This window comes from Thermobia domestica, chromosome 5 (genome assembly GCF_964235325.1).
Source record: "Thermobia domestica chromosome 5, izTheDome1.hap1.1, whole genome shotgun sequence".
In the NCBI taxonomy this organism is placed as follows: domain Eukaryota; kingdom Metazoa; phylum Arthropoda; class Insecta; order Zygentoma; family Lepismatidae; genus Thermobia; species Thermobia domestica.
The window spans coordinates 42,981,239-42,995,931 of NC_137458.1; the positions used below are offsets into that span (position 1 = coordinate 42,981,239).

The window sequence follows — 14,693 nt, forward strand, 5'->3', positions numbered from 1 at the left end:
GGTAACCTTGAGGGGAAAATAGGGACCTCTACCTGGGTGTGTATATTCTCTACCCATTTATATTTTCTAAACATTGTGATGTATCGTCGTACGTATATGTAAGTTCCTTCTCCACACAGGAAGATTCTTGTTGATCCAAGATGAAAGATAAAATCTCATTTCAATAGTATATGAAAGACTAGAGATGCAAAAAAGCCGGCTGTATTTCAAGAATATACAGAACCAAAAGCTCTAGATGTGCAGCCTTTAAGTGTATCATATAAATCTAAATATTTCTCTGTTTTATTTTAATTTTATATTGTTCCAAAAAGAAGGTATGGAATATTTTGAAGTAAAAATTCTACATAGAATTTTGCTAGTTATTTGTGTATTTTTTAAAAGAAGTATTTACTTTTAGGGTTGGCTAGTTTACATCAGCTGTTTTTTTTTTCACCTTTTAATCAAGGTGTCCCATGTTCAATTCTCGGTCGAACAACAACCCTTCTTTCATGCGTAAACAAAGTAGTGGTTCGGATGTCACTTTAAACGAAAGTCTTCTCTTTGATAACTTACGCATTACATAAGGATGTTAAGCCTGAACATACGAAACGAAACCAAATTGTATATTTCTGCATGCCTGAATGGCTGTTGTTTTATAAAAAAGCCAAGGTTGCTTAAATATGTTGATAGAAATTAGCAAAATTTATCGATTGCCTACGTAGCTTCCAACATTAGCTTGGATTGAACTTTCAATGATATGTACGTACTAAATTTGTAATTTAATACCTCAGCTTTAGCGTACTGATACGTTGACCTTTAAATTTTACATGCAAAGCAATAACAGGATGTTTCCGTTATTGTTTTACATTTAGAAAAATGACGGGATTTTCCTGATGGCTAGGGCGGGACCGGACTTCTTTAAGTTTATATGACCTCTTCCAGCATAACCCCGTTGTTGCATAATAACACCAAGGCGAAACAAACTTATTTCTATCAATATGTAATATAAATACATAAAGCAAAATATCTAAACCCGAAAAACCTGGTTTAAACCAAAAACCCTAGTTTAAGCTGCCCCCAAACAACGGGTTTTTGGCATTTTCAAAATCAACCGTGGTTCTTGCCAACCCTGCTTACTTTTGTATATAGGAGGTTAAAAAATATTATATACATTGGTTAATCCTTTGGAATTCATAATGTACATATGTTGAGAAGTAAAATTGTTTGAAATATTTTTCCGAAATTCATGGTTTATTTTTGAGGTTTTATATTATTATCGGCATCAACCACTAATTAAATTACTTTTTGTGTTATAGAGAAGCGAAACAAAATCTGCTTTATGAATTTAAAGCAGAATTTTGAAAAAACCCAAAATTTCCCAAGCAACAAAGCGAAGCAGAAAAAGTTTTTTTCCAAAAAAAATCCGGTTTTTTTCCGAGCCCTTGCATCTCTATGAAAGATATTACAACCTGCACCAACACCTCTTGAAATACGCCACTGTTTGAAGGTAAAACTTCAGTGTGATGTGTTAAGTCCTATATATCTTTTCTAGCCATTTATGTTTTTGGAAAATCTTTTTCTGCATTTATATGCCTATTTATCTATCTATCCATCTATAATATATATATTACGTCTATCTGTCTACCTATCTAACAACCGTTCAACTTATCTTTCATTCAACATTCAAATACTGTATAGAAATAGTTACATAGAAACACAAGAAATAACCACGGAAATATGAAACACAATAGCGCTTCTTTTTTCTCTTATCTTTCTGAAGCCGAAACTCGGTGCGATATTTTTCCTCGTCGGCAGGAATATCTTGCTTTCCGTTGTCTTTTCACAGCACATATATTTGTACTGCTATCCATCCTGCTGTCACAAAGTGATTATTCGTCGACATTCATATTTCAAGCAACCACGACTCCAAGGACAGACAGAAAGACGAACGCTAGACGCGGACAGAGGTTCACACAGGAGTCAATAGACATTTCAACAAAAGCAGGCACCAGCTCAAAATTTGAGTGGGAAGGTTACAGCTGCATTGCCAAGTTTTTGAAGTCAAACATGGAAACTTTTTTACTGTGTTGTTTTCAAAATCTAAAACAGGAAGGGCATAGATACATGTCTCCTAGATTTGTTAAAATTTTGACGTTTCTAACTTTAATAATAAAGAAGAAAATAGTGAAAAACTTTGCCATGCTTTTTACATAGGCTAACTTTCAAGATTGCTAGGGGTACCAGATCATCTTAATGGGACAAGGCCGCGGTGGCTCAGTGGTAGAGCGTTCACCTCGTGCTTGGGGTCCCGGGTTCGATCCAAGCCCCCGCCAAGTGAACTTTGTGGTGGACAAACACCGTATGCGTGGGTTTTCTCGGGGTTCTCCCGTTTCCTCCCACTTTCTTCATTCCACCATTTCATTCATTCATCATCATCACCGTCTCCTTTAGCCTAACCGACATAATCGTGGGACGTAAAACTCAGATTTCATTTCATTTTCACCTTAATGGGACGTCTAAACATAACTCAATAGAAATACATGGAACTTCCTTACTAGGGTCTTTTATTTTCTTTCCTTTTAGGTGGAGGCTATGCTTATGAAAGGAAAAATGCTAATTGTTAACAGGAATGGAAAGAGTGGACTCCGGTGTATTAATAAATGCAGATCGCTGGAATATTGGAAAGTATGTATATTTGTTTTAACTTGGTAGAAAGTAATTTTTATTGTGTTTAAAAGATAGTGTGTAATAGTATTAAACAGCTATGATGGTATTAAAGTAGGAGAAAGTTGGTCAAAACGGGATACTTAGTGCAAGATTTGAGGTATCTCACCCAAATTAGCTCATCGCATTGAAACTTAGCCAAATTCTCGACAGCTATGTCTACATAAGTTTGTCAGTTTGGCGTAGTCAAAAAAATGTATTTTCTACATGATATTATTATTTTTGATATATAGGTCAAAGTATGCCGTTTTGACATACCAATGGGATAAAACAGGATAGTAATAAAAAGTATGTGAAATATTAAATAATATGTATAAATACAACTATTATACTGTAAACTAGATTTTAAACTCATGCAGATCTTTGTTTACGGAAGAAAATCCTAAAGCTCACATACGGCTTTCTTTTAATAGGGAAGCTAACATAAACACTGACACGATTAGTGATAGCGAGGATGAAGGAGGTTGAACACAAGAAAATAAAACTTTTGTTTGTAACGAGATAATTCTATCCATTCCATTATGTTTGTTTTTTCTCTTCAGTTTTTCTTCTTTTCCCTATTTTAATTTTTTAAATTCCATTTTTGTTGTATTAGCCCCGTTCAAAATTATATATTTAACTTAAAGTAGTATTTCCCAAAAGAATTTTATTATTAGTTATTAAAATATTGAGGAGAATTTTTGCTGAATTTTACATTAGAGGGAGTTAGCAATATTGGCTAGAAGCAGAAACAAAGGCAGGAAGAGCGCATACTGGAATGAAAAAAAAAAAAAAAAAAAAAAAACGGCGAGGCGCTTTGTTTGGATGCCAGTGTCTACAACAAATTAATGAAGGACAGAATACTAACATGTGAAAGCAGGGAATAAAATAAAATAAGGACTCCGAGAACCTGTAAGTTATTGATTTTGTAAAATAGCCTCATTTTCTCACTCATAAAAAGAAAGAAAAGAGATTTAGTTTTATATGCATGTTTTGTAGGCAACAATATTTCTGTTTAACGGGTGAATAACTGGAGATATGAGAGGCTAAAATCCTTTACAGCTCCCTCTTCTTTAGATTTCTATGTGTCTATGATGTGAAGTGATTGTTAAGTCTTATTTATTTTATTGATCCTCCCTCATGAATGATTTTCGTTATAATTCGTTTATATTTGATGAATTCAGAATAGTTACAGTTGTTGGTGATTATTAACAATGTTGGCATTTGGAAAAATATAGAGATGTTTATCCGCTTTAAATACAAACTGAATTTTCTTGATGCATAAAGGAAACGAGGATAAAATCTTTGTTTAATAATCTCGTTCTTAAAGTTCGATTTTTTTTCCTTTCCTAGTAGTCTCACTGTGATTTTTATTGTCACAGAACATGTTCCCTGTCTTTATCATGGTAATCATTCGGTATAATATTAGTTTTGATGAGCTAATAGTTGGTGCGATGGTACAGATTGAGAATGGTTAATTCTGGAAGTGTAATTATTAAATTTTTACATATCAGGATGGGTGGTTACAGATGTAAAGTCAGGACTTTGTGTGTGTGTGTGTGTGTGTTGTATCCATAAATCTATTTAACAATATTAATTTCTGCTATCTTTACTGAGTCATTCTATCGCTCATTTAAGGTTCTCGCTAGTATGACTATATACCTCCACTGCCTCATTATCTTACACGGCATAAGTTTGAACGGCGACCTATTATAAAATTCTTTTGGCTTTCCTGCTAATTTTTTTTTTTTTTTTTTTAAAAAAAAAAGAGAAAAATCCAAAATTTTTCTTCCATTGAAAATACTATATACATATATTTTTATTATTGTTGTAAGGAATTAATTTTTTTATTGCCTCATGTTTTCAAATGTTTGTATTCCCTATTTATGTTGACGTTTAATGTGCAATTTGTTTGCATCCTGCAGTATGTTGCATTGAAGTAATTTTAGTGGGGGGGAAAATTAATAGTTTCATGTAATTTTTTAATGCATGTGTAATGAAATCGAACAAAATAAAACACGTGTGTAATAAAAAATGGCAGGGCTCATAGCGAGTCACTTTTTTTTTTAAACTAAGTTACTTTTTTCAAGTTGGTCACTAAAAGTTACTTTTTTTTCTCAAATTTGTCACTAAAAGTTTGTTTTTTGGAAGGTAAAGTGACTTTTTCGTGTGATTTATGTTTTGCATTGTCAGTTTGCTAAGAAGAAGAATATAAAAATAAATGGAAAAATGGCAGAAACTTGTTACTCATTACTCTTCTGAAAGCTTCAGTATTTGCTGCCACATGTGAAACAGTCAGCTTTATTCTCACTTCAGCTTTTATTCTTTCTAAAGTACAGTGGATGGTTGGTAAGCTCTCAAGATGGAGTTGAGAACCCTTCTGTGTCTATTCTTTCTTCTGTCATAATAGTCTTTTAGTTTTCTCTCGTAATAGTTAACGCTCCGCTCAACGTTGTGTGTGTGTGTGTTTGTGTGGTTCATCATGTTCGTCTTGTGTTATGCTTCTTGTATGTTCTTCTTAAGAGTAGGTGATGAATTTGAATATTTCATAGCTTTGAGAACTCTCAATGCTAAGTTAAATATAATGTCTGGGATGAAGAAATTCGGAAATAGGCCAGAACTGGTTCCACTTACTCAGAAGCTTCTTACATCTACTAAGTCTGCTTACTTTAACTACAAAGCATACTTAGAAAACCTAAGAAAAGAGAAGAAGTAAAGAAAAGATGAAACAAAACAACAAAACAAAGAGAAATTGACAAAGGAAAAAAAGGGGCATTATGAGATTTTGGTCACATTTTCGTGTGTTTTTGGTCACTTTTCAACTATTTACAAGAGACCAGACCACTATGAGCCCTGAAATGGGTAAAAATTAAATATAATCTAAGGAACAGCATATTAAGGCAAATTTAGGAAAAAGCATAATATCAACGTCGTCGTCTTGTGCAGTTCGCACGAGCACGTGAACCACCAATTATCGTGCACTGTTTGTTGCTGCTTAAGATATTTAATAATATTATTATATTATTATATTAGAATATTATTATATTGTCGTTTCGGGCCGCGGTGGCTCAGTGGTAGAGCGTTCACCTCTGGTGCTTGGGGTCCCGGGTTCGATCCCAGCTCCCGCCAAGTGAACTTTGTGGTAGACAAACACCATGTGCGTGGTTTTCTCGGGGGTTCTCCCGTTTCCTCGCACTTTCTTCATTTCACCATTTCATTCATTACTCATCATCACCGTCTCCTTTAGCCTAACCGGCAACTGTGGGACGTAAAACTCAGATTTCATTTCATATATTGTCGTTTCGTTTCTACTCTTCGCTTGCGTTACCCCTTCCGGATATGTATTCCGTCATCACACCACGTTCACAACGGAGCAGCGAGCGTGATAGACTGCTCTGTGTGTAGTACAGAGGGAAGCGCGGGCAGCTGAGCGGAGGAACTGAGGTCTCCTGACGTTCAAACCAAGATTTGAACGAGTAGCTTTGACAGCTGTTGTCGACTTATTTCTAGTAATGCGGCACTTTAAACAGAATGAAAGAATGAACTTAAGCAATTTAAAATAAATACTATACTAGTATATAACTCATTCTTTCAATCAGTTATCTAGATTTCTTTTTACCTCAATTAATAATGTTACTACTATTTTCCAGGAGCAAATTGTTGTTGTTGAACCATGTATTAGGAATGACACATCTAGCTCAGCCATACGTAAGTTGTTTTATAACGAAAGAGAGATCGTGCGTGAATATTTGGATGAAGAAGTTCTGCAGTACATGGAAATCAACCATATGTATGAAAAACGTCTAAATTGAGTGGTAAGCTTCATTTCTTATATACTATATGTATGAATGTATATTAGAATAGACCGCTCCACATATAACAATAGACACCAAGTCTATAGTGATACACTTCATAATAATTATAATAAAATAATAATAATAATAATTGTCAAATGATACTAACAGAAATATGTAAACTTCTTGAACTGTTAAAATATGTTATCGGAGAGTTTCGAGAACAATGAATTCTCTTGAAACGTGGGGAAACAAAACACACTAGCTGGCTGAAATACTGCGAACAGTTATTTCGAGCACGACAACAGTAGATGTACAGCTCCTACTTCTTGGACTGCTATTGAAAACTTCTTAAGGTGCAAAGTACCGTTAATCAAGCTTATCACGATATGAATCAACGTCACATGTCAAGCTATACCGAAACCATATGCAAGCTGGGCTACAAGTTTGCCTCATGTAATGATAAAAATTATTAACAACTAAAAACAAAAAGAAATTATACAAATATCTGAAACAACTATTATACAATACTGTATCACAGAGAAAATTGTTTGAATATTTGTTAACAGAAAAAGAAATAGTAATGAAATATTAATTCAAATGTGAATGTAAATACGAATTAAAGCAAACTTCTTTCATTTGCCGATTACAATTTTCTTTACATACTCAGTGTCTCCATACTCATTAGATACACAAGGACAAAAAGCTCACAATGAAAAATAAAACTTTAACGATTTTATCGTATATTGTTATAAATGCACAGTATTTATATCAAACGTTTTTTTTTTTTTCAAATATTTGGCAGTGCGTTTTATTTTCAAATGTATGTGACAAACATCAACAACAGGAATGATTATATTAAGTATCATATCACTAAAGACTTGGTGTCTACTGTTATCTGTGGAGCGGTCTATCCTAACATACATTCACCAATTCTTTCCTTATCTTTTTATCAGCTAATGAATGCAAGTGGGTGAAAAATATATTTTGTGCACTATAACAGGTTTATTTGTTAGTGTTACGAACATCTGCAGAGAAACAAAAGTTAACTCAGATATATATATAATATGTATTGTTGTGTTGTATGTGTACTCATATTGTATTGTTACCAATATATAAATTGTAAAGTTATATATTACAACTTATTATTATACATTGAGTACTAAGATATAAGTTTTATATGTGTATATTTACGGACTACGAGTGAAAAAAGATTATATTGAAAGTTTGTGGATACTTTCAGTATTAACTGGTATTTTCAGCCAATTTGCATAGTAATCGTGTGCCACTGTTCCATGACAAATACATCCAAACGACCAGTTCATTGCTTCTCGGGGTGTGATTTGTGGTATTTGACTTATGTACTTTTCTCTTTTTGTTTACGTTTTGAACTAGTGAAAACGAACGCTTTAGAGAGGCTATGGAAATACTTCTACTGAAAAAAATGTGTTTATGTTTAAAGAGAGTGCCTCTTTTCCGTGGACTTCTCATTTTGAGTTATTAAATTTTATTTTCAAAACGTAAATATACAGGAATATCTTGCATAACACAGTTAAATGTTATTCGCTATGCAAACTGCATTCTTTTGAGGTTATGTGCGATTAGTGGCGTGCCTTCAGGCATTGAAGCAGTGCTTCAGTATCTCAGACACAGAGTTTAATTGTGTGTACTAATGTTATTTTTCACTAAAACTTTTCAGATAAAGCACATCACTGTGTATTTTGGCTTTGAATTGAGTTTGTTCATCATAGAAATTCAGAATAAACAATAATCAAAATTTTGTTATTTCAAAAGTTTGATTTGTTGTCAACTCGTAAATAAGTGTAATAAGAAAAGCTGTATTAGAACACAACCGCGTTATACAAGATACTCATGTATAAATATTGTCAAACTAGTAATCCATCAAACCAGGAATCCTAAAACATAGTCACCAAGATTTATATTCTGTGTTGCACTAGTTAAATTATCGACTGGTTCCTCTTACCGTCGTTTCAGTCGAAAGTTCGGCTATTGTGTAGTGATTCATGATTTGTACGTTATTCTCTTCAGAATAAAACAGATTTTCAAGTGGTACCATTCAAATGTCTCCATCGCGTATCTGGGGTGAGAAAGTCACAAAAAAAGGATTTTCTGTTAAAAAATATCCTTTTACTTTCTACCCCTCTGAACCCTCGTGTTTTAAGGCAGAGATCTGAAACAAATGTGAAAAATACTAAGGGGTGCACTGAATACATGTGCAAAATTTCAATCTTCTAGGTGCAAAAGTAAGCCCGTGAAAAATATCCCGCAAATTCCCCAGATTCCCGTAGAAAACAGGATCTCAGGTAACAGTTTCCTGAGAGATCCCTATTTATCCTAGGACCATGGTTTGTACATCACTCTCTTCAGAATACAACAGCCTTTCAAACGGTACTATTTATGTGTCTCCATCTGAGGCGGGAAAATCGCAAAAAATACAGTTTTACATTTTTGCTCCTCTGGGCCCCTTGTTTTTACGCAGAGATCTGAAAAATACTAAGGGGTGGACAGAACGAGCGTGCAAAATTTCATTGTTCTGAATGCAAAATGTAATCCCGGCAAATAATAATAATAAGCATAACAAAAGGTATCTTTTTAAATTTATGACGTCATCACGCACTATGGGTGATATCAATAAAAATAAGTAACTACTCCTGAGAAGTCATGCTCGAGAATCGGAGTAACTACACCTGGAATAATCTCCTCCCTCAATTTCGTATCAATAAAACAAGCCACTAATCAGGTCTAGACTGCTCAAGATTTATAAACGTTCACTCGCGTTTCCTCTGCGCGTAGCAGTGAGTCGTATCAATAAAAGAAGTGATTACTCATTACTTCCATCCGTCGTGGAGTCATTTCGTTGTGGGTACCTATGACGCAGTATCCTAAAGGCCGTGGAAGGGGCAAGTAGCAACGACAGTTTCAATGAAAGTGCATTTGTGGATATTATAAAAGTTTCCAGTGGTACTACCAAAGTCACAGTTACCAGAAAGTAAACGAAGGAAAACCGAAGCTTTGAAGGTAATGCACTTTCATAAATCTAACGTGTTCTACAATGCCTCCAGTCTTAAAAAGAAAAACCAGTAAGAAGCTTTATTGGTACTTTTTTTAATCGAATAATGAAGATTCTACCTTATCACCTAAAAATAGGTGATATAATTTAAAAGGTTAAGCATTAAGGAAAAAGTACAGCAACGTTGATCAAGATGACACTTTTTTTTTTTCACAAGTTACTGATATTTGGCAGGAGCTTATTAAAAAAAAAAAATCGGAACTAGCTTGCGGCACAAAATACATTTAATGTAATTTCGCCTAAAGTCATAAAATCTAAAAAAAAAATTTCGGAAAGAAAACAGGACACCTCTAAATACGCCCTATTATCTGGGAACAGACAGACAAACGCGCACACAAAAGAATTTTTATCGTAAATGTCGATCGTGATTTCCCCGTTCGAATAATTAACGATTTAAAAACCCAAACCCAATTTTACGAAGAGAAGAAAGCAGAATTGCTCCGTTACCCGTTGAAAACGAGATTTTCCCTAATCATCCGCTGTAACCATGACATTTGTTTTCATACTATGCTGTATATACTGTACATTTGAGTCTCATTGTATTATGATTAACTTCCATAATCGAAATAACAGAACAGAAACGGGATTTTACTTATTTTCACTTTAAATTAATTTATATCGGAATTTGATTTAAATCAAGGATTTTTATTTACAAAATAAAGTGATTTAAATCAATCCATCCTGCTGGTTATCAATGATGGTCCACATCAGGGTTAAAGTGGATCCGAAAAGGTAGGAGGACGGTAGGTGATGGCATGACGTCACGCCGTCGCCCTGCCTATCTTTGCCCATTGTATTTTTTAGGAACTGGGGGGACGTACATATTTCTTAGAGGTGGGGACGACGTTCCCCCACACTTTTACCCCTGATCCACAGTGATCCACATCACACGCGTCCACTTGTTGGATCCTTGAATTTCCTTTCGATATCTCAGAGCACACAGTTCCTCGGTATATAAAAATACACGAGCAAATTGAAAGGATATATATAATTATAACAACTCACTTCTCGTAATGCTCAACTCACTAATACTTTAGCAACGAGATGGGGAGCGCACTTCAACACAAACGTACTAATCATTTCGTGGTCACACACCCAGATTATGCTTATGGGTGGCTCGGAGCGAAGACCGGGCAGGGTCTCGCTTCCTCGTAACTAGACGCGCGAATGAATGTTCCTTCGGCTAACTTTTGTATGTATAAGCCTGAGAGAGGAAATTTCGATTTTCGCTCGTGACATCGGGGCCGAATCATGGTTAAAATTAGCGATGAGTTATTCTTGTAGAATGCATGCCGAGCGATTTCCTTCCCTTCTTTCTCATTGTATAGGGCGCAATGAGAGACGTCAAGCGCACAAACACACTAACTTGCTAAGCTTGTGAACGAGGCAGTTCCAAGAAAATTTTTCTTTTATATACGAGGCTTGTTCAATAAGTTCGAAAGTTGGCACTGTCTTTCCTGTTTTGATTACAAGCAATAAATAAGCTTCAAAAAGCTGTGACAACTCAAAACCATGGAAGAGCTTCTCCGTAGTTACGGGGGATCATGGAGAGGCATGCCTCTAACTCTAAGGAAAATAAAACATATCCCTTTATGTTGTATTATAGAGAGTTATACACGAAAATACTCAAAAATCGAGCTTTTATATTAACAGTTTTTAAATAATTTCCCGCGGAAGAACTCTCGGATCCCCACCTGACTGAGGGGACTCCAGTCTCCCGGAAGGTCCGCCCCCACCAGACAACCCCTAAATCCTTCCATGCTCAAAATACGGTATTTATATACATTAAGGCAAGAAGACACACATATAAGAAAGGAGCAATTGAATATAGCACAACAAACTATAAAACTCAAAACATGGAAGAATATCTACAAAATTATTTTGAACAACTTTCCGGAAAATTTATTGATTTAATGTTTCCCCACAATGGCTTTATACCTGGATATTTGATCCGTTTCATGCTGTTGATACCATCTGCGCTTCTGTGTCGCTTTCTAAGTCAGAATTTCACAATTTTTTTCGGCTTAAACTGTGCACCGGAGGACCAATTAGTTTTCAAGAAGAGTAGGCTATTTACAGAAGGCACTTCAAGTTGATTCCTTACAGTTGGTAACACGTTGTGCGTTACACTGAATGACATTTGTGATTCAGCTGTTATGATTATAGTGTCTATTGCTTTCATAAGCGGTTTTAGATGGTCTGGTACAGTGCCGTCATTCATACTGTCTAAATGCTGTAACAGTTGTCCTGAATCGATTCTGACCTTTTGACAAAGAAATCTAAAGCCTGTGAGAAACATCTTGGCATTTCAGCTAAACGAATGAAACACAAGCTCTGGCGCGACGTTCCCAAGTAGTAAAGGGGGGTGGCTATGACTAAGGAGACAAACTACAGCGCGATTAGGTGACATAGGATAGACGTGGGTATGTACAAAATAAACGTGGCAATACCGTTGACCTCTCATTTGCTAGCAGCATTAAAAGGGAACTTGCAGCGCCGCCTTCAAATGCCAAGATGTTTGTCACGCCGTTTAATGTTCTCGTCGCCAAAACAAACGTCTCTCTCTCCGTTTTTTTCTTCTTCCTAAAACTTCAATATTAACTCATCATACAATAAGAAGATTGCAGTTACATGGAATATTCGATTTTTGATGGACTCTTGAACAATTTTAAGACACTGCAATTGAGCTGTAGATGTTTTATGATTGAAGATTTTTTCGGATAGTCAGGATTTTGATCTGTGCTCCCAAATACTTTTACCGTTGACGTACACCATTCATTTAAAATTCTAACTTTTCAGATTTGAGTTCTTGCATAAAAGCAAGGGGGTGAGCTTCTTTGTAGACACCTTATTTTAGAAACAAAAGAAGGAACAAAATAAAAATATTGGTATTGCTAACTTAGAAATTATTTCTGCTTAAGAAATAAAATCTTCGATGTCCAAAGCTATTCGTCAATTACTGTGTATAAAAATGGATTTACTAAAAGTATATTAGCATTCACTTCCCAGTGATGGTATGTCTTAATCAATGGAAAACCAGAGGCGGTATGGCATACCACCGCATACTGTCTCACTTTGACCACTGATTATATTTATTTATAAACAAAACCTTTGTAACGAGAACTGTTACCATAGCAACCTGATTACGATGAATAAAAAAAGTTTACCTGTAGCGGCAGCAACATAAAACATTTACAAATCGAGATTAATTATGACATTTTTATATTATTTCTTCTTCTAACTTGTAGCTGTTGCCAGATAAAATAGCATTTTTGTCCAATATATTAAATAAAATAAAAGAAGTAAATATATGTTATCGTTGTACCTTAAAGTATAAAATATAAAGTGTTTTTCAGAATGTTTAGGTCTTTTCTCCTTTACAGAACAAGAAAACAGAACAGGATGCCGAATTAGTGTTTTCCAAGTAGGAAAAAAAGAAAAGGAAATACAATCCGTTCAAAACTCCAAGAGGGTTGAAATATATAGAGGAAAATACTCATAAAGGAAAGAAGTACCTGGCACTAACATAGTTTACTTTTTAGGTTAAAATATATACCTTACAGCATCTATTATCAATTATTCGTTCATTATTATTATTATTATTTCAGGCCTACGTTGTTTTGGGTAACTTGCTGGTTTTGAGAAAGAATGAGTTATTCGTGGAGTGGTTGAAGGACACCTGTAGTGCAAAAGTCAAACAAGCTAGTGATTGCTACCAGTGTCTTGCCGATTGGTGTGATGAGTTTCTGTGATTTGTTGAGAACTACCTTCGTTCTAGAACTTTAATATTGTTTAAAAGATGTATATCTGTGAATTCGCCGACAAGAACAATGTAAAAAATTTCGAGTTAACAAAATGTTAGAATAAAACTACTTGGAAACGCTAATTACTTCGTTGTTGTATTTCTGAGTTTACATTTCTGCAGTAACCTAAGTTTAAAAAGGTCAGTTAATCATTTAAAGCAGCAATGAGATTACTTGTAAGGGATCAGGTGTTTTCAAATAGCGTCATTTAAGATTCTGTCCTCAAAAGATGGAGACTCGGGTCATGTAGCGAAAAATAGTTGGGATTATTTAGTAAACTTCTAACATAAGTATGTATTAAAGTGAAATGTTATAAAGCGGTGAACATTTAATCCAGTGAATAAAAGGAAGAAATAGATTTGTAAAAATGTTTTGTACATATTTTTTTTTCACTTACTAAATCTTGAACCACGCCAAGGATAAAATTTTCACATAAGATGAATAAAGTTTTACGATATACATCAGTGAGTGCGAAATGATTAAAAATATTTTTGTACGCGTTGAAATATTAATAATAAAAATATGTTCGTGCAAGTATAACAAAACTTTATTTGTACTTGTCAGGAAAAGTGTAAAATAATTCCTGTGGAAGGAAAATTGTAATTGGTATTACAACTGGCAGATCAGAAAATAAATTAATGTTAAAAATAGAGGCCATATTTTACTGTCAACTTATTTTTCTCTTATTCTCTGTAGCAAGTATTAGAAATATTTTGTTTTTTGTGATGTGATCCATTAAACGTAATCTGCTTGCTGTCGTATACACATACATAATATGTAAATTGAGATCTTGTCAGCTCGATAACAATTTTCAGGACTAACAATGTAAACTAATGAAAATTATGGAAATTTCATAATAAGTCAGTAACACGCAGATTATTTGAGCTGAGTTTCGTATTTTAAAATTTTATAATCGTGGTTGTTAGGTTGGCATTCAAGTATAAGTGAAATAGCATGACAACATAGTAGTGATAGTTGATGCTTTTTTTTTTTTTTTTTTTAACGAATCTGTGTTTTTAACACTTAAGTATTGTTGTTAAATACGATAACTTATTAGTTCTTTCATATTATATTTACGGATATTTTCCGACAGGTTGAAGTAAAAAGGTTGGTGATTGAAAGTTGTCAGCTGCTAGTTAAACAAACAGTATCATCTTGTGAATCGTGAATGTAGGTTTCGTTTCTTTATTTTTGATACAAAAGTGTTACATTTTTTAAACGTTTAAAATCTTCAAAATATTTGTAATTATAAAGTTACCAGAAACTTGAACATGTCTGTACTGTGCCTAAGATTTTCAACCCCAGTAATATATATACTTACAT

General features: G+C 34.3%; 1 protein-coding gene across 1 annotated transcript in view; it reads left to right on the forward strand.

The window, feature by feature from the left end:
* Positions 1 to 14,020, forward strand: part of LOC145685895 (nicotinamide/nicotinic acid mononucleotide adenylyltransferase 2-like) — a 48,108-nt gene extending 34,088 nt beyond the window's left edge. Inside the window, exons 6-8 of the mRNA XM_081758637.1 lie at positions 2,563 to 2,664; positions 6,333 to 6,497; positions 13,176 to 14,020. Coding sequence (XP_081614763.1) covers positions 2,563 to 2,664; positions 6,333 to 6,494 — 264 coding nt within the window. The 3' untranslated portion in view covers positions 6,495 to 6,497; positions 13,176 to 14,020. The remainder of the gene's footprint in view (positions 1 to 2,562; positions 2,665 to 6,332; positions 6,498 to 13,175) is intronic.
* The last annotated feature ends 673 nt before the right edge of the window (positions 14,021 to 14,693 follow it).